This window comes from Pleurodeles waltl, chromosome 6 (genome assembly GCF_031143425.1).
Source record: "Pleurodeles waltl isolate 20211129_DDA chromosome 6, aPleWal1.hap1.20221129, whole genome shotgun sequence".
NCBI classification, from domain to species: Eukaryota; Metazoa; Chordata; class Amphibia; order Caudata; family Salamandridae; genus Pleurodeles; species Pleurodeles waltl.
The window spans coordinates 10,241,050-10,259,870 of record NC_090445.1 but is presented as its reverse complement, the minus strand read 5'-3'; the positions used below and the strand labels follow the sequence as shown (position 1 = coordinate 10,259,870).

The window sequence follows — 18,821 nt, the reverse complement described above, 5'->3', positions numbered from 1 at the left end:
GTTCCCAACTCTGTATCAGCTTATGATACTGGCCTCTAATACCTCAGCCAGCGCTTCCTAGCTACCAAGCATGTCTTTCCCCCGGGGTCAGACACTTAGACCCAAAAAACATTCCCTGGTTGTTGCAGAAGCTCTCCCCGGGCACTCTGAACACCCTTCCTTTGAGACAAGGTGGCAAAGTCAGGACTTTCTTACCTCGTGGGCAGAGATATCCGCTTCCAGCAACTGGTGTTTCTTGAGCAGGTTATTGACAGACGCCAGATCCTTCCCATAATCCTCCGATGCCAGCAGAGCATCCACCTGCAGGCGGCACAACAAACAAGTATCAGGAAACAGTGGAAAGGAATGTGGAGGGAAGGGAAGAATTTTTATTATGTCCCCAAACCCAAATGTGTGTGTTAATCAAGTAAGGAACTTGTGGGAGAAACATAAAAAAAAAAAATTACAAATCAACTACAAATGCTGGAATGAGACCCACGTACAAGTGAGATCCAAGGCTCTACATCAGTTTGACATGCCCCAGGGAAAGCTGTCCTCTAGGGATCACCCACATTTGAGTAAGAGCTAGCATCGCAATCATGCTTGATCTGCAGCTATAGCCCCCACCCGCAAACAATCAGCCCAAAGGAAAGGTGTATGCACGGCTCGGTCTTCCAACTCAAACAGCGACCACCTCCCCACACCCACCCAACCCCAAAACCTCCTTCAGGAATCCGTTTGAGCCACAGCTACAGAATCAGCCCCCCATTCCCATCTTCAAGAATCCGACCAATCAAGGCTTGTAGGTCTACCGCCCTTCGGAAATCAATTTTCTCTGGAGCGGTACAACCAGCCACCTAGGAATAGGTTACATCTGTTAGTTGTTCCGATTCAGCCAAACCTTCCCTGAGAGGCTGGGTATGAAAAACTAATTTCTTGCTGAACTGTTTTCCAAACGTTTCAAAGCCAAACAGGCTTTCCCTGCACAATCGCATGCATCTGGCTGGTAGGGTTTTACCAATGAGAGAGGTTTTTCATTAACTGACCGTTCAGAGCACAGGTGTCTGGTACATACCTCCGAGAGCCAGAAGTCAAAGTCCTTGATGCCAGTGTTGAAGTTCTGCTGTCTGTTGGCTTCCTTTAGTTTCTGACTCTTCTCCGCTGACTTCTGCACCAGGAACTGCCACTGGTCGGCCAGGGCAGCCAGACGCACCTGTGGGGGTTGGGAGAGTGTGAATGGCTGGACTCAGCACTGCGTAGGGCAAAGGTAATAAGCAACGTTCAAAATAAAGTAATGCCCCCTACGCCATCCAAGACTCAACCACTGACAAAGACATGAATGTGTTGATTCAGACTACTATAGAGATGAACAACAGTTGTGTACTGCAATCCAAGCACAGAATAGAATGCAAATGTATACATAAACAGCCAACAGTATAAGGAGAGAGTGAAAATCCTCTGGGTGGAGCAAACTATCATTCTACATGTATAGCTTAGGTAATATTAGGTCCTGCAGACAGCTATACTGGTCAGGCCAGGCCCTCCCCGAATAATTGCAAGTATTCCTCAACACAAAAGTTACCAATGAAAAGAAGAGCTTTAGTCCATGGGTGTGAAACAACGGGGGCCCCAGAGCTGCAACAAAAGAACACTCCCCTCCGCCACCCGGGACAGTACCTTGCAGCAAGAGAAAACCCTTGAACTTGGGACTCGTGATTCTATGATCGGGCACCCCAAGCTACGCAGCTGGTGTTGTACCAAAATGGACCCCGCACTTATTTATGCAACTACAGCTGTACAGAGGTTGCCGAGGCACTAACTGCCCACCTAGAAATGTTCTAGTAGGCACAACCCAGAAGTGCACAGCTAGATCTGGATCAACCAACACCACCACAAGGACACACGTTGCACTGCATCAAAGAATCCAGAATTCACTTCAAGCAGAACAAACTGAGCCTGAAGCTTCATGGAGACCAAGGATGGTAGCTAACGGGCAAAGCCCAACCCCTACGCCTTCATAGCAGGACCCAGCTAAGGCTCACAGAACTCTTGAACAAGCTACGTACCTTCACTGCGTCTTCGCTGCCAGCGCATGCCCCGCGCTCAATCAAGGAGTTGCCCATGTCGATGACACCGCGGATTCGGTCTGCATTGGCATGGAGCTCTGCCTCGAAGGCCTGATGCTTCTGGTGTTTACTCTGACAGAAGTAACAAGAGAACATTAACCAGACAATGGTTCAAGCTGGGCAGAGAGCCGAAGGTGAGATGTGTGCACACTACTCAGCTCCTGCTGTTTGGGTAGGGTTGTGTTTGGACTGGAGAGTCTCTAAGAGAAGAGGAAGTGTCTGTAAATATTAAGGAAGGGAACTGGGAAAGGATTTGGGCTGGGGGTGAGAGGTTATATTTGAGAGTACAATATACAAGAGCCACAAGACGGACACTTTACAGAAGGTAGACCACAATGGGCGCTTATAAGGATGGACAAGTGTCTCCTGAAAAAGGAGAGCTAGCTACAGGACAAAGGAACACCGCTGCCATGAACTGTTCTGCATGGTGTGTTACCTGTGCTCAGCCCAATGCATAACAAAGACATTCCTTCACATCCAGTGCGACTGAACAGACCCTACACCCCTAAACATGCACCCCATTAAACTCCTCAACCCCTAACTCCACTTGTTTCATTCTAACTCAATCAGTTACTCACAAAGAAGATCAAGACACACAAACTGTGGTTGATGCTTTGTGTGGGTGACTCCCAGGAGGTCTGCAGACCCTTCGGTGTTTCCCTCTGATCCCACACTAAGGAGGCCCTGGGAGGTAGGGACAGACATCAAGTGACCCCACTCATTGCCTGAGAGCTCCCATTACTCCAATTCCTGTCCTCTGGTAAAACCACACCATGCAGAACTCGCCCAAACACCAGTTAAAACGAGTAAGAGTAACCACTACATGAGAAAAGCCAGACGGGTACACTGGGGAAGAGCAGAACCTGGATGGAAGGCAATGATGGGTTAGAAGAAGACTGAACAGACAGACGATGGATGATGGAGCTTAAAACTAGACAAGACCAGACGGGTGGCCACACTTATTCTACACACGTGGACCACGTTACACAGTTGTGTAATTAACAGCTCAACTTACCAGCAGTTTGGAAAGCTATAAAACAGATTAAGAAAATGAATTCAGTATATTTCTTTTGAAAGTGTGTAAGACAGGGAATTGCACAAAGACAGCCATTCAAACACTGAACTTATACAGAGGACCATGTTTGGAAGGTCACACTTCGTATCTGCATACCTCCATTACAGATGTGCACACAGCCTCAAGCTGCAGGCCTTGGCGTCCTCATTGTGCACACAGCTGCAAGCCGTAGGCTCTAACGACTTCTGAGTGAACTGTGGCGCAAGCACAAGGACCACAGTGTAAAGCCCTGAGACTAACCGGCTCCCACATCTGAGGACGTACCTCACGTATCTACAACTCTGCATGTCCAGGGGCCCTTGGATGAGTTTTTGCTCACCATGCATCAGGTCTATGCTGTCTAAGCAACTACACTGCTGGCCAGTGAGCTCTCGGCTGTCCACTGAACCATCAAAAGGCAGGATTCCCTAGCACCTATTTTCATATCACTACTGGAGTCCGCTTTTTTCTACACTGTGGAAATAGCTACACCAAAAACAACTGCACTACACAGGGTGACCTCGAAATACTGCACAGCATGTGAAACCAGAAAAGATTCATGCTGCAACAGCTGCAGGAGTCTTTGGAGCGTGACAGGGGTTGGTAGGAGCCTCAAAGGCAGGGCACAGGTGGATTAAAGTGGTTGTTACTCTATAGTCATTTGCAAGACGGCAGGCCACAGGTGCACAGAAGTGGTCTGCTGGAGCCTCTCATCACATTTAACTTTAGTCTAGATTATCTTGCTGGCCACCAGCCAGTGGCGTTCACAAATGCCGCAAATTCAAAGATCAAAGCTTGTGGAAACGCACTTTAAGTGGTACTTAGAGTAAGTACCAAGAGCCCCGGCAAACAGCACCAGAACGCAAGATCCTGCGCAGCAGGGTGTGTAAACACCTGTAACACATGGTACATCTAAAGACTGCAACTTCCTAGGGAGTAGCTTGTGCACCCAGACACTAAACACTGTGCGCAGAACCAGCCTGCAGGACCCCAAAGCATGTGCACAGCTGTACTGGAGGCTGATGGTCAAGGCAGTGTACACACACACACACACACAGAGTCACAATCTTCTCTAACACTGGATGTAGATATTTCTACTCTAGGCCAGGCTGCAAACATCATATCAGATACTTCACTTTAGCCATAAAGCCTACCATTAGCAGACACAGACTGGGAAAGCGATCACCTCAACCCTCAAAACAGCAGGGAAGGCTCATGACATGAACACTACCATCTGTCTCTCACACAAAACAAGACAACAGGATGATGCAGCGTGAGATCACATTCATCTGTAGAACATGACATGGGTCCTAGGAGCTACAAAGTTAAATCCCTGACTAAGACGTCCATCAGTCATCCTAAAAGGAAAATGCAGAGGTGCAATGCAGCAGCAGCAGGCGCGTGCGCCTAGGCAATAGGTATGCCTTCTGCTGGCCAGCTAAGTAGGGGCAGGCAGTAATGGTGGCAAGAAAAGGTGCCTTGGAGAATGACATCTGGACGTCTTCGCCATCCTGTGGGAGCTACAGCTGGGGTAAAGGGCAGTTATAGTTCACAACACAGACTGGCCTTAGTAACACAACCCAATGGCCACCTACTTGGATGTTTGTGGGGTCTTTGTAGGATTCATCACTGGCGGTCTGCAGCTTCTCACTGATCCAGGCCTCGATCTCGTCCACATCACGGCTGAACTGTTGCAAGGTCTGTGACTCGCCCAGCTTAGACCGCTTCTCAATCATCTGCGCTTTCAGGCGGCGCCACCTGCAGGCCAGCAAGCCAACACAGGAGCTGACTTAAAATGCACTTACACATGCGTTAAGACCATAATGGTATGAACATACCAAGAGAGCAGTGGAGCACTGCAAAAGGGGAGACCGTAAGGCAATGTGCGTGTGCGGGGAGGAAATGATTCAGGATCATGTACAAAGGGTAGTGGGGTGGGAGGGAGGGGGATGTCACCGTGTTGTTGTAGGCCTAGTTAGGGGTGTATGGGCATGACATATAGGGAGATGCTTGGCTGAGGGAGCATGAACCAAAACAAAAGTAATCTTGAGGGAGACAAGAGAGAAGAACGTGAGGGAGTGTTGCTATATTCTTCCTTTGTGGCGCGCCAGAAGGGACAGACGCCACCCTCTAAAAGAGGGCGTAATGTTTCACTATGGAAGAGATGCTAAAGGTATTTCATAAAAACCTTGTTAATAAGACCTCAAGATCTCAGTGCAGACATGCACGGTATGCCTTAAGAAACATATGCAGCCTCTGCAGCAAGCGAATCCCAGCAGTGCCACAAATACTCACCGATCCAACACCTCATTGCACCTGCCAGAAATGTCTCCTTTGGCGTAGTGGTCTCCAGAAATCAGCTGATCAGCAAAAGACTGAAGGGCAGCAATCTTCTCTTCCTGTTCAAGAGACAAATCTTCTCAGGTTAGTTTGTTCCAACACCCCACCCTTTCATTTCCTAAATTCTCTTAAGTCTAATTGTGCTCTGTCCCTCCAGCCAACAAGCATTCTTTACAGGTTTTAAAAGAGAAACCCGGCCACAAGCATCTAGAAGAGGTTTAAATAAGGCCAGCTCTTGTGAACCAGTCAGTGTATCCTACAATCTTAACCAATCCAACGATCCCCCAGGTCATACCTGGACGTTGATGGCTTTATCAAAGTCTTCATGCTTCTTGATGAGCGCCTCTACACTGTCCAGGGAGTCGCCTTTGTCCTCGCTGTTTAGGAAGGCTTCTCGCGCCGCCATCCAATTCTCTGCCTGCTCGCAGTCCCTGTTAAACAGCTTCAGAAAGCAAAAACAGACTGTTGTCACGGAAGGTCTTGAAACGGGCAAGAAACAAAACTGGACAACACAAAGGAACTCTGAAGCACCACAAGGGCACTACCTGCAACTCCAGGCACTGATCCAGCATCATCCTGCGCTGGACCCAGGCCTTCTCCAGGCTGGCTCGCTCATGGTCCAGGACATCCAGCTTCTCCTTGATCTCTGGGCTGGCATAGTGCCCACGAGCCAGCAGCTGCTGGCCAAACTGCTCAAATGCCTGGAAAGTACCAGCTCTGGCATCAATCTCCGTGCGATGTTCCTAAAGAAGAAAAAAACATTAGCAGACAGGTAAGCCAATGGGCAGGATCTGTTCAGCGGCACATGTTCTAAGCCTGCTTCGTGAAGATGCTGCGTTCCTCACCTGGTGCCTTTCAAGTAAAGCCTCGGCTCCTGTCACGTCCTTGGCCAGCTCATCGGAGGACACAAGCCCTCGGATTCCGTTGATCCACGACATGAGGTCCCTTTCGTGTTAGAAGGGAAACATTGGACAGAAAATGTTAGAATAGTTTAGTAATTTGCAACACTGAACATTCTGAAGTGTGAGGAGTCGTTACAGTGGGAGACGAGTTCTGTAAGCAATGCTGAACTGCACGAGACACTACGCAAATGCTCCCATGTACGCTTTCATCACACCAGGTGCAGCACATCCCCAGAAAAACACAGGGAACATTTCAAAATGTCCCTTCCAGCGAAAGTCAAGATGTGTGATCTTCAACAGTGCCATGCATAGTGGCACCAGGCTGCCTGGGCAATAGTGGAGCGTCAGGAATGCAAACTCACAAAAACCTGAAAGCACTGAATCCTACAAAGGAAGAGGGTCCAAGCTATTGGAAGGGAACTGAAACAATGCGTGGGCACAAACATCACAGGGAGGGATCATAGAAAAAACACCAATGGACCCAGGTAGGATCTGTGGGGGACAATGATACTGACTGCACAGGCAGGGACAAGCCTGTAAGCAGGCAGAGGTAAGATTCATGGGCACACGCGTACTGATGCCCAGAGATCTGCGGGCACAACACACCGATGGGCAGCTATGAGCAGTGGGACAGTGCACAAGTAAAGGACAGACACGGGTAGGATCAGAGCGCAAAATCTTTGGGCACAAACCTACTCATACTAACAGTCACCGGATGGATGGCCACTCACACGGGGGTCGTGTGTCAGAGGTAGAGATCAGACGGCACAAGCAGTGATTGATTCCGATCAGAGGGGACACGATCTGATCTGTGGGCCGAAAATGGATCCACGGTCCTGTTCACCCGAGTCACCCCACCCCTGCCTCAGAAGAGTCAAGCAGGCTGTACCTTGAGTCGCTGAGGAAGCGCTGGAGGTCATGAGAGTCGCCCAGTTTCTCCTTGCGCTGGTCAGCCCGTTTCCCCAGGCTGCTCCAGGCCTGGTTGAGCTCAGTACACTTCTCCTGGATATCCTCTGCAGACTCCGGGTGCGACTGGATGAGGCGCTCCGCCGTCTCCCCAAGAGAGTTCACCTGGAGGAAGAGCAAGATGGAAACATGGGACCAGGACAAGAAAAAACCTGCTGTAGAGCAGAGATGGTGGAATAAATGCAACTCTGGGTCTGCGAAGCACGTGGCAGCAAGAGAGGCAGAGTGCAGGGCACACTGACAAGACATACATGATACAATGCGAGCGTTCAAGAAACTGTGCCAGGGAGATGCTGTTGTTTACTACTACAGAACTAATGCGACAGGGGGCTCCACATGGTTGCAACAAGGGCAAAGAAGGGTCTGCAGGGGAGGCAGGTCTCCGGGAATCTCACCTTATCACCGAGAGCCGCCAGGTCACGCTCAAAGCCCTCATGTTTCCGCTGCAGAGCCTGAACGCTGGCCAGGTCATGCCCATAATTGTCTGTGTTGAGGGCCTGGTTCTTCTCCTCAATCCACTCTTTGGTTTCATCGGCATCTCTGCAAGAAAAAAGAAAACATGGAGGAAAAAATGAGGGACTGCTTGAATCAAGACACTGCTTCCTTATCACTAAAATCCATACGTCCCCCACTTTTTGCCTGCTGCCAGTATGATTTGACAGTGATTGTGCTCTCTCCCTGTAATTTGGTTGCTTAGGACTTTGCACACCCCACAATTGGCATTCTGGTGCCCCCATATAAGTCCCTAGAATACCCTATTTAGGTATATGGCAGAATCAAGTAGCCACTTGGATTAACTCCCTGGATTAACTCAGGACACCACCCCTAGGGTGGTGATGGACAGGGAGTGGTCACTCCCCTTTACTTTGTCCAGTTTCGTGCCAGAGCAGGGGCCAGGGATCCCTCGACTTGCGCAAAACGGTTTATGCAAGGAGGGCACCAAATGTTCTCTTCAAAGCATCCTTTCGCTTGGGGAGGCTACCCCTCCCAAACCACGTAATGTCTATTTCCAAGAGAGAGGGGGTTGCCTCCATCTCCCATAGGAAATCCTTTGCTCTGCCTTCCCCTGCTTGAGCTGGTCAAGCAGCAGGAGGGCAGAAGCCTGCCTGTAGGACGGCAGAGGCGCTGGCTGCCCGGGAAACCCCATAAGACTGGCAGGAGCAATACTGGGGGGAGAGTTCTCCAAGGAGCCAATAGAGTGCATGGAATCATGTAATCAATATTGGCAACAGTATTGGATATGATTCAGACATGTGACATACCAAACATGCCCAGGTTTGGAGTTACCATTGTGTAACCTTTGTTCAGTACACAGGTAGCATGGATTCCCTTCCACTTACGAAGTCAAGTGCAATGAAACTGAAGGTTGCCCTCACACACAGGGACCTGCACCCTGTCCTCTGGGCTAGGAGGGCCAGCCATAGGAGTGACTTGCAGTGACCTGTAGTGAAAGGGTGCATGCACCTTTTCACGCAGGCTGCAATGGCAGGCCCACAGACACTTTGCATGGGCTCCCCATGGCTGGCATAATACATGCTGCAGCCCATGGGGAACCCCTCGTGCCCCAGTAGCCTGGGTACCTGTAGGAAAGTACCCTCTTTCTTGGCATAGTTACCCCCATTTTTCCACCTGTTGTCACGAGTGTTTGCCTTTGTTCACTGGGACCCCACTAACTAGGACCCCAGTGATTATGCACTCTCCCTCCTAACTTGGTAACTGTACCTTTTTCTTCCTACAATTGACACAGTGGTCACACATGGAAGTCCCTTGTATATGGTACCTAGGTACCCAGGGCATTAGGGTTCCAGGGTGTCCCTACGGGCTGCAGCAGTTATTCTGCCACACATAGGGAGCCCATGCATATGGTTCTGCAGGCCTGCCACTCCAGTCTACATGAAACGGGTGCATGCACCCATTTTCACTACAGGTCACTGCACCAGGTCACTATAAGATATCTAAAAAAAAAATGTCCAGTGCTCATGCCAGCAACTGCAACATTTCCACTGGCTATGCATCCACTGAGGGCAGCATGTCTTCAGTCTGCACTAGAAGAAAGAAGGAATCTCCCTTGAAGTGAAGGAGTCACTCCCCAGCATCTGCAGGCACCTGCTGCAACGACCGACTGCGTGGATCTCCTCTCATTACATTTCTTAGACTGATGACCAGTTGTTTGAACTTTGTAGTTTCACCTTCCCAAAAGGTGCAATAAACAGAGACAAAGGGTTGGAGGACAGAAGATCTTTTCAATGTTCTGGGTCAAGCCACTATAGAGAACACACCAAGATGCACACTGTTAAACAAAATGAATTCCACAAGTGTTCATGTTAAAGGGTGCGCATCATCCGCACAACCGGGGAACAGTCATGGGTATCAGATATGCTCCTCTTATGCCAACATAAGTGAACTGGATTGGAGGCAGCATACTGAGTTGAGGATGCCATGAAATATTCTCAATTTGAAAGTTATTGGGGCATTTAGATAGAGCAGTGGTTCCCAACCTTTTGACTTCTGTGGACCCCCACTTTATCATTACTGGAATCCGGGGACACCCACTGAATCATTATTGGAATCACAGTAGCCCCCAATGAGTCATTACTGAAAGCTGGTGACCTGATCTGTTATTATTTAATTTTCTAAGCAGTCCGGACCCCCTGTGGAGGCTTCGCGGACCCCCAACGGTCCCCGGACCACAGGTTGGAAAACAGATAGAGGACACTGTAAATTGAGACAATGGACATTTTAATACATTTGTTTGACTTGCTCAATTGCAAAACATACTAAATCAATCTTGCCTGTTAACACAATAGAGCCTGCAGCGCACACCATAGCTGAATGAACGACAGCATATATTATGGAACAACTATTGACAGATCTGTAGACATGATTCAGACTTAATACCCTGAGAACTTTTCTTTAAACGTTTCTACACCTAGAATGTTTTAGGCAAAGTTACATTGGAAGATCAATACAATCTGCAGAGTGTCTTAAGTTACCCAGGCAGACCAGTGGGGCTATGCTGCTTGAAAGGTAGATCAGAACTGGGCTGAGGTGAAAACAAAAAAGAATCACTAAGTACTATCTGCTAAATCTCACAGGACTGCACCCCGTTATTACCTGTGAAATCTTTGCACTTCGTGTGCGCTGCCGAGAAGCTGACTCCTCTCTTCGGCCAGTAGTTGTAAGGCCCTCCATCGCTCATTCAACTCCTGCCAAGAGGGAGAGAGAAGACAGACACCAGGTGCTGCTTTTCAGCAATATACAACTTTCAAGTTCAACATCCATTAGAGTGAAAGTAATGAATTAAGGGAGACAGAATAAACAAAGACAGAGTGTAAGAACTCACAAATTAAAGAGCCAGCATGGTAAAGACATGATTATCATATGTTTATGTTGTCAATGGGGGAAGCTCCTGCAGAACAATTCCCATTGTTGGGGCACTATACAGCCCAACTACTGAACGTAAGAGGAGGAAGGCTGCCACATCCTCGTCTCCTGTCTGCAGCACACTTCAGACGGCCTTCACTCTGTCTGTTGAGGAAGGAGCCCAGCTAACCTTGTGTCTATAATGAACAAAGAACTGGTGAAAGGCCACACGCTCCAGTACCACGAGCTAAAATAAGCCACTGAAACCCATGTCCTGCCCCGTGGAGAAAAACATACAACCTCTCCCCATCCTGTGTGGGGAAAGCTACTACAAGCTTTTTTTTAAAATCAACATTTACTAATATGAGCAGTCATTTCTTTAATTACCAAGTCTAAAAACTTAAATGCTTCCGTTCACTGTAAATCAGCCCCACTCGGACATCACAATATCAGTTAAGTTCCTATTTAGCTATCTACTAAAACATTTCTTAAACATCTCTTCCTTGCTGTGTGCAAATTAGGACAAAAGCAAAAAAATGTGGCAGTAATTCCTTTACATACCAACACAGCCTGCAAGATTTATTACCACCTGTTACAAGGTCCTTGGCTTTACTAATGTCTACCTCAGGGAGCTGAAAAAAATTGAATCTTAAAATATTTGTGTCATATTTTGTGCTGCAAAAGCACAGTTAAATAATCCAACGTGCTCCACAAAGGAAGGGTTCTGCTATCATGTCTGTTTTTTTTTGGGTGGAACTAGGAACTCTGGGACAGGGTTATGCCCACCCTCCACAGGAAGTGATGATATAGGGGGTGTAGTCACCACAGCGGCAAGCGGACACCAAGAGTGGTCAAGAGGGTTTTTCTTCCACCCTCTGCAGGTCTGACTAGGCACAGTGAGCACATTTGATGGACCGGGACAGCAGTCCAAGACCCTCTGGACCCGAGCTCCCCGACCTGGGTCCACAATCAACCCTCACAAACTAAGCTCCCCTTTGGGAGATTCCTGACTTGTCCCCAGGCCCTGCAACCCTCCCAGCAGCCTGTTTCTAGGCGCCCCCTTTCTTCACCAGTGGTGCAGTGCATAAGGCTACCAATCGACCCAGCACCTCTGCATCCAGACACTCCAGGGCATGTAAACAAACGCATTTGAGTGACATCTTTGCCTACCTGTAAAAGTGGATATCTTGTACAGTACTTGCGTAATTCCGAAGACATTGGTATCGAAAATAATATAAACATCAGTACTATTTTTTCTAAATTGGTCTCGAACTTCTTGAGTGTGTCTGTTAGTGCCTCAGAGTACAACAAATGCTTAGCACTGCCCTCCGATAAACGTAAACGGCTTGTCCGCACTACCACAAAAGAGCATTTATGGTGGTTACTTTCATCCCTCTCAGCCAATAAGGGGGGCATTTACTATCTGCATAGCGTACCCCTACATTCAGTAAACTGCGTAGATAGCCAGCTTCCTACACAGAGCATGTAAAACCAGAAAAGATTCCTGCTGTTGCATTTGCAAGTACTGCAATGCAAGAAGTCATCTGCTGGGAGGGGAAGTCTCTGCAAACAGTTTCATGCTTGACCTGACTACTATAGGACGTGGCGCCTGGTGTGGGGGAATCCGCCTGTGAATGGACATCACGCTCTTGTTGCTTCTGTAAGCTTTACTGGTTACTTTATTTAGTTTCACTCCCAAAGAGGGTTGTGTTTGTGGAGGACTGAGGTGTGACTAGACTTTTTGGCATAGACCGTGAACCCTGATCTGCGGAGGAGGCGTGCTGTTAGTTGGATCTGAGTGAGACATTGCTGTTGGCTACTGCTGCTTTTTAGCAGCCAGTCATCCAGTTATGGACAGTCAGGAGTCGTTTGCCAGGATGCATCATCCTTCCTGGTGGTTCGTATGGTGTCAACTATCAACTTTTCTCTGCTAATCAAACCACTAATCTCTGGTGTCTCTTCTAAAAGAATCAACAAACCAGGGAATGGAAAGTTATTCTCAAATCCAATGCACAAGGCTTTCGGATCCCTTTATGTCTGCCCAGAGTTCTACCAGTCGATGTGTCATTTGTGGAAAATCTTCCACCTCACAAGCTTATTGTTTTGCACCCCATACTGCTTTGTAGTAATTGCTGTTCGACTTTGGGACAAACTAGAGAGGGAAACGAGCCCATCCCCAAGGTTCACTAAGCAGCCTTCACGCCACGACCTACTAGCAAGACACCAGCGACTGGCCAGGAATGTCCCTCCGCGCCTGCAGAAGCAGGGCTCCCACAACAGGCCCCTTACAGAGAAACTACATACAGCAGTTGTACCCTTGGAGAGGGCAGCCTCATGTGAGCCACAAAACCTAATGAAATCCTTCTTACCTTGATGGAATTGAAGGTTGCCACCGAGTGCACAGCCATCTTAACAGACTAGAGGGAGGAAAGTAAACATAGCTTAAAGAATCTGACAGTCAGGAGTGAATTCAGCACAAGACAGGCTATTAGAGGCCCCCAAAGGTATATCCCAGAAAAGTATACCACAAACAAACCCATTTGTCACGCAGATCAGACACTCCAGGTGCACAAATCAGTAAGTAATTATCTGCATCGCAAACAAGAGCATGTTCACCTGATCATAACACACATCATAAAACAAAGAACAATTCACAGATCATCTGCCTCAAGCCCTTCTTCAGTCCACTTTTACTCTCCCACTACAAATACTGTCTCTCAAGGTCAGATGCTATAACCTCCCCTTTCAACCTCATGCCACTTCCTCCCTGAGCCATGATGCTTCGCACAACAAATCACTGCTTTAGGCCTCACCCGGCTCTTACACTGTAAAGTGAGTGATACGGACACAGAAATGGCCCCCGAATGCTCCACTGCCCTTCCAACCCCATGGGGCTAAAACTATCCAATACAAGGAGACGTGTGGAGACATCCTCACCTTCCATGGTGATGCAGTCTTGGAATCCGTGTCGTCCTGCAACACAAAACATGAAATGAAGAGTGCACGCGATACAACTGTAACAGACTGACCGAACAGAACCCCAAAGCTGTGCCGAACAAGGCAGGAAGATGGATCACTTCACATTCTTTGCCAACATTGTGATGTTTAAAACACCACCTACGGAGTCTTAGTATTTTTTAAGATTATGTCCTTCAAATTAGCAGAGCACAGATTCAGGTCTTATTCTTCACACCAGTCACTGTATTTTCTTTAAAATTATCCAAATCCCAAACTGAAACTCAGTGTTTTAGGCCATTCACTTAGAGCGAGGGTAGGCCAAGTTGTGAGGCGGGTGCCTCGACGTAGACGGGCCATCTAGGGCAACACCCTGTTAGTCCTCCCGCTGGAGAAGGTCACACCTCCTCCCTCTGTTCCCTGGAGCATTTCATACTTGCTAGCAAGGGGACAGCATGCTGCCTCGGGTGGACAACAGCCAAGGATTGTCAGAAAGGGCCATCGCAGTTTTGGGCAAGAAAGTGGTACCGAAGTTTCCTCCGCTTAAACGGAACATTAAATCCAATCCCTGAAAGGAGATGGTTTTAAGGTAACAATTCATTTGATACCCTGAAGTGCCATATTGAGTGGTCCCATATGGAAGTCAGCACTTACTGCAAAAGGACAGTTAAACGTCATATTAGATAATGACGCTACTGGCCTTACTGGAGTAAAAACGAGCACTGCGAGTTTTTATTGTCAGGATATTTAAAGTTTAATTCAGCATGCCCATTTAATATCACCACCCTATCTTACGGAGTTAGACGGCCTTCCTTTGGGGTGACTTCTAGGTATTAGAAAGGAAGATTTGGACCTGGCAAAAGGGTTATTTTCCATGTCAGTTGGTAGTTTACAAGCTGCCCACCTTGGCTGCGATGGCATGCCGACAGCAATGTTTTCACTTTGCCCTGACAGAAGTGGCATAAGAAATGCTGCAGGTGACTGGCGACATTTAATACTAGCCCTGGGTACCCAATGCACCATAAACTAGGGTCATGTAAGTAAGTTAACTGCGCCAATCAAGGATTAGCCGATTCCACATACACTTTTGAGGGGTCAGAGCAGATGGACTGGGGCCTGGACAGCAGGGTCCAGTTCACTACAGAGTCGAAATAACGCAGCATCAGTTGAAACGTTCGGGTGGAGGAGTGATCATGTCACAAGAGGCGCTTTATCATCTCGAAATACAAATAAACCCTTATTTGAGAGACAATACAGACAGAAAGGGGATCACGGGAGCGATCCACTTACCCGTGGTGCTGCATACATTTCCTGAAAGGAAAGAAAGAGTAAACAGTGAACACGGCTACCAAGGCGAGCAAGGCAAAGGTGCGGGGTCGCGTGTAGGGAGCGGACAACGCCTCACCTGCTGCTGCACAGCCTGCACCTCCTCCGCGATTAGACCCTCCGACTCCAGGTCATCCGCCACCTTGTTGATATCCTTGAGGCGAGACTCGTTGGCTTTTAAATCCTTAAAGAAAAAAAAGACTCAGTCTCGCTCTGTTAAGGGTCCAAGCCCTGCACATCCCATTTCTGCACTAAGAGCCGCCACAGACTATCTTCTAAAGTTCCCGCACCCCCAGCCCTGGCCGAGATGGTGCAGGAGCCGCAGGATACAAACACCGATTAATAGGACACTTTCAGGAGGGCTCTGATACTTTCATGCACATCCCAGCTCCAGTCCAGGCCTACATTCCATTTAATGCGCTTGCAAACAGGTAGAGCCAAGGTGGCGAGACATCGAGCGTCCAACGGGCGAGGTGTGGATGGGGGCATGAAATGGCACTCTACTCCAAGGACACAAGCCACGAGGCGGGAGGCCGGGCGACAAACTGTGCTAGCACAGATGTTACCTCTGTGGTTCTTCTTGGTAGCATTATGAGGACGTTAGATTTCTGTGTAATCATGCTACAGCTCTGGATTGGAAATGCCTTTGTTCTCCAGCACTATTCACTATTCCCCTGTTCCCTTGGCCCTCCTCTCCCCTTGCCTCATTCCCTCCCCCACCTCCACGTTACCCTATTCTCTTGCTGTAAAACGACTGGCTGTCTTGTGTCGCTTCCGTCAACGAGACCCCGTGTCCGGACGGTGCACAGTTGATCCTACATTCCGGGTGGGATCAAGTACTGTGTCTACTGCCGACCTCGCAGGGTTTACTAGATACGACAGTTACTCAGTGTCAGCTGTTCATAATGTAATTGTGATGTTTTGTCAAGAATTAAATGTTGCAAAGAAGAAAAAAAAATAAGATGGCAGCGCATGAGCTGCTGGTTTGCCTGTCAAGGAGGGTGTAGGATGCTCACCTTTTGGAAGTCATCGAACTTCTTCTGCAGCACCTCCACCTGCTCCAGGTCAGCGCCCACTTCCTCGTTGGTCAGGGCGGCCTCCTTCTCGTTGATCCACTGTTGCAGCTCATTGGCCTCACGGAAGACCATGAACTTCTTGCAGCTTTTCTCCAGCATGTCCTTGCGCTTCTCGCCCATTTCCAGCAGAGAGCCATACCTGAGGGGAGGAGCAGAGAGGAAGGGAGGAGCAGAGCAGAGAGGAGAGTAGGAAGAAGACACCAGAGAGATGAGGGACAGGGAGGACAGGCCAGTAGAGAAGAAGGGAGACAAAGGAAGAGAGGAGACAGGTGGAGGAGAGAGGTGCAAGGCAGGAAACAGAGGTGGCAGGGCAGGGAAACAGAAAAAGGGTAGAACCAGGGCAGAGAGTCAGTTTGTTTTCCTGAGATACTCCAGGAATAGCCAGAAGTCTGAGAACCGATGAATTGTGTCACTGACCAGGTGACAGTACTTGCTTTATGCAATGTAAGGAAAGGTGAGGGCTCATCTATGCTACAGAACCACCACCAAAAACCGTGCCTTACCACGCGACGATAAAAGCAGCGCACACTTCAGCTTTCAAACTCCAACAAGTAACAAGCGCACTTTCTGATTAAAGCCCAAAATACAAGGGAAAGGAAGCCAAGAGGGTGCGTAATGCGAGGTGTGAGCCAACGCTGGGCAGAAACGACAGGGGGACTGTGCATACCACCAACAGGGACCACACCTAACATTACCCAAAACTTTTTTTTTACCTCACGTTTTCTTTACCCTTTTTTTTAGCAGAGCATTTGAGACGTTTACCTATCGAGCACACCTTGGCGGGACACTGCGGCTCACACAATGCATTACAGATCCCAACGCTCCGGCAAGCATGGTACCGAAGCCTCACTCACCAGCTCAAAAATAAATGCAGCAGACACCAACCCTGAACACACGGGGGTACCCCAGAACAGGCCGGAGAGTGCTAAACAAAGTTACAGGGTGCACCACGGAAGCATGGGGGGCAGACGCAGAACAAAAGCAGGACCTACTCACAGTTCTTCAACCTGCTTCATGCGCAGAGATACGCTGCCGGCCTCCTTAGCTGCGGGTGCCCTGCACAGACAGAGGGAGCACAGCAAGGCATGCAAAATTATTAGTATTATTAACAAAAAGGAAAGAAGCTCACAGCAGTGCTTTGGTTGGGAGACTCTCAGGGGAGTAAGTGCAGAGCAGGTTGGAACAGTCCACAGTCAGAGTATTAAATATGAAGGCACTGGAGAAGCAAAGAAAACACCCCATGCAGACTAAACCCACCCGTGTCTGGGATCTTCATACATGTAACCACCTGTGGCCCCAAAAAAATACAGTTAAGAAACAGCTGGGAGAAAAACCAAATGCCATAATCTGTGAACAGGGTGAAGCAAGGGTGCTGCAGGCCAGCACATCAGTAACTCGCCTCTAGCAATCCAGCCACAATCATATCATGGTGTCATGGCAGCACCACCCAGCCATGACAGTCACAGGATCCTAATGTTCTGCTATGGAACAGCAGAGCTCTCCCTCCTCAGCCAGGACAGTCACAGATCCCAATGTTCTGCTATTAATCAGCAGAGCTCTCCCTCCTCAGCCATGACAGTCAGAGATCCCAATGTTCTGCTATGGAACAGCAGAGCTCTCCCTCCTCAGCCAGGACAGTCACTGATCCTATAGTACAAGTTCTGCTATAAAACAGCAGAGCTCTCCTCCTCAGCCACGACAGTCGCAGATCCTAATGTTCTGCTATGGAACAGCAGAGCTCTCCCTCCTCAGCCATCACAGTCACAGATCCCAATGTTCTGCTATGGAACAGCAGAGCTCTCCCTCCTCAGCCATGACAGTCACAGATCCTAATGTTCTGCTATGGAACAGCAGAGCTCTCCCTCTTCAGCCATGACAGTCACAGATCCTAATGTTCTGCTATGGAACAGCAGAGCTCTACCCCCTCAGCCATGACAGTCACAGATCCTAATGTTCTGCTATGAAACAGCCGAGCTCTCCCTCCTCAGCCATGACAGTCACAGATCCTAATGTTCTGCTATGGAACAGCAGAGCTCTCCCTCCTCAGCCATGACAGTCACAGATCCTAATGTTCTGCTATGGAACAGCAGAGCTCTCCCTCCTCAGCCATGACAGTCACAGATCCTAATGTTCTGCTATGGAACAGCAGAGCTCTACCCCCTCAGCCATGACAGTCACAGATCCTAATGTTCTGCTATGGAACAGCAGAGCTCTCTACCCTCAGCCATGACAGTCAGAAAGCTCTTCCCCCTCAGCCAGGAGACCTGCAAACTCCCTGCTTTAAGATCTGCACAACTCTTCCTACCACAATAACATCTGCACAGCTCCCTCACTCAACGCCATCTCTTTCACATCTGCGTTAAGCCAGCTCTGGAACAATCACTGTGCATCTCCCCAGGCCTGCCAGAGCAGCCGGGCGCATCGCTCACGCCACAATAACTACTACTTGTCCGTTTAGTCTGTCCTGTGAACTGCAAATCCCCTCCTACTCTGCTGGCGAACCTTTTCTGCTCTACATCCCAAGGAGAGGTCAGTTTTACCACACTACAATGAAACCTGTAAGGTCCCCCATTGGTGTCCTAAAGTGGTTCCTACCCTTCCCTCTGCAGCAGCTGCTTCGCTCCTGCGCACTGCCTCCCATCTTCAAACATACACATCCTATGCCCGACAACTGCCTGTCACTATTAGCTGTCACAATGCAGGACTAGTCTCTCAAGGAACTTCCAACCTGCCC

At 48.8% G+C, this 18,821-nt stretch overlaps 1 protein-coding gene across 6 annotated transcripts in view; it reads right to left on the bottom strand.

Annotated features, from left to right (window-relative positions):
* SPTAN1 (spectrin alpha, non-erythrocytic 1) overlaps positions 1-18,821 on the bottom strand; it is a 316,746-nt gene that overhangs the window by 165,782 nt on the left and 132,143 nt on the right. For 4 of the 6 annotated variants that reach the window (XM_069237004.1, XM_069237009.1, XM_069237003.1 and 1 more), the window contains 17 exons: positions 17,084-17,143; positions 16,028-16,226; positions 15,091-15,195; positions 14,976-14,996; positions 13,668-13,703; positions 13,100-13,147; positions 10,482-10,573; positions 7,763-7,907; positions 7,291-7,472; positions 6,345-6,444; positions 6,045-6,242; positions 5,795-5,941; positions 5,455-5,558; positions 4,755-4,917; positions 2,046-2,177; positions 1,055-1,192; positions 196-300 (listed from right to left, as the gene is read on the bottom strand). In XM_069237004.1, coding sequence (XP_069093105.1) covers positions 196-300; positions 1,055-1,192; positions 2,046-2,177; positions 4,755-4,917; positions 5,455-5,558; positions 5,795-5,941; positions 6,045-6,242; positions 6,345-6,444; positions 7,291-7,472; positions 7,763-7,907; positions 10,482-10,573; positions 13,100-13,147; positions 13,668-13,703; positions 14,976-14,996; positions 15,091-15,195; positions 16,028-16,226; positions 17,084-17,143 — 1,975 coding nt within the window. The remainder of the gene's footprint in view (positions 1-195; positions 301-1,054; positions 1,193-2,045; positions 2,178-4,754; positions 4,918-5,454; positions 5,559-5,794; positions 5,942-6,044; positions 6,243-6,344; positions 6,445-7,290; positions 7,473-7,762; positions 7,908-10,481; positions 10,574-13,099; positions 13,148-13,667; positions 13,704-14,975; positions 14,997-15,090; positions 15,196-16,027; positions 16,227-17,083; positions 17,144-18,821) is intronic. The other 2 variants (XM_069237007.1, XM_069237006.1) reach the window with 1 other exon arrangement.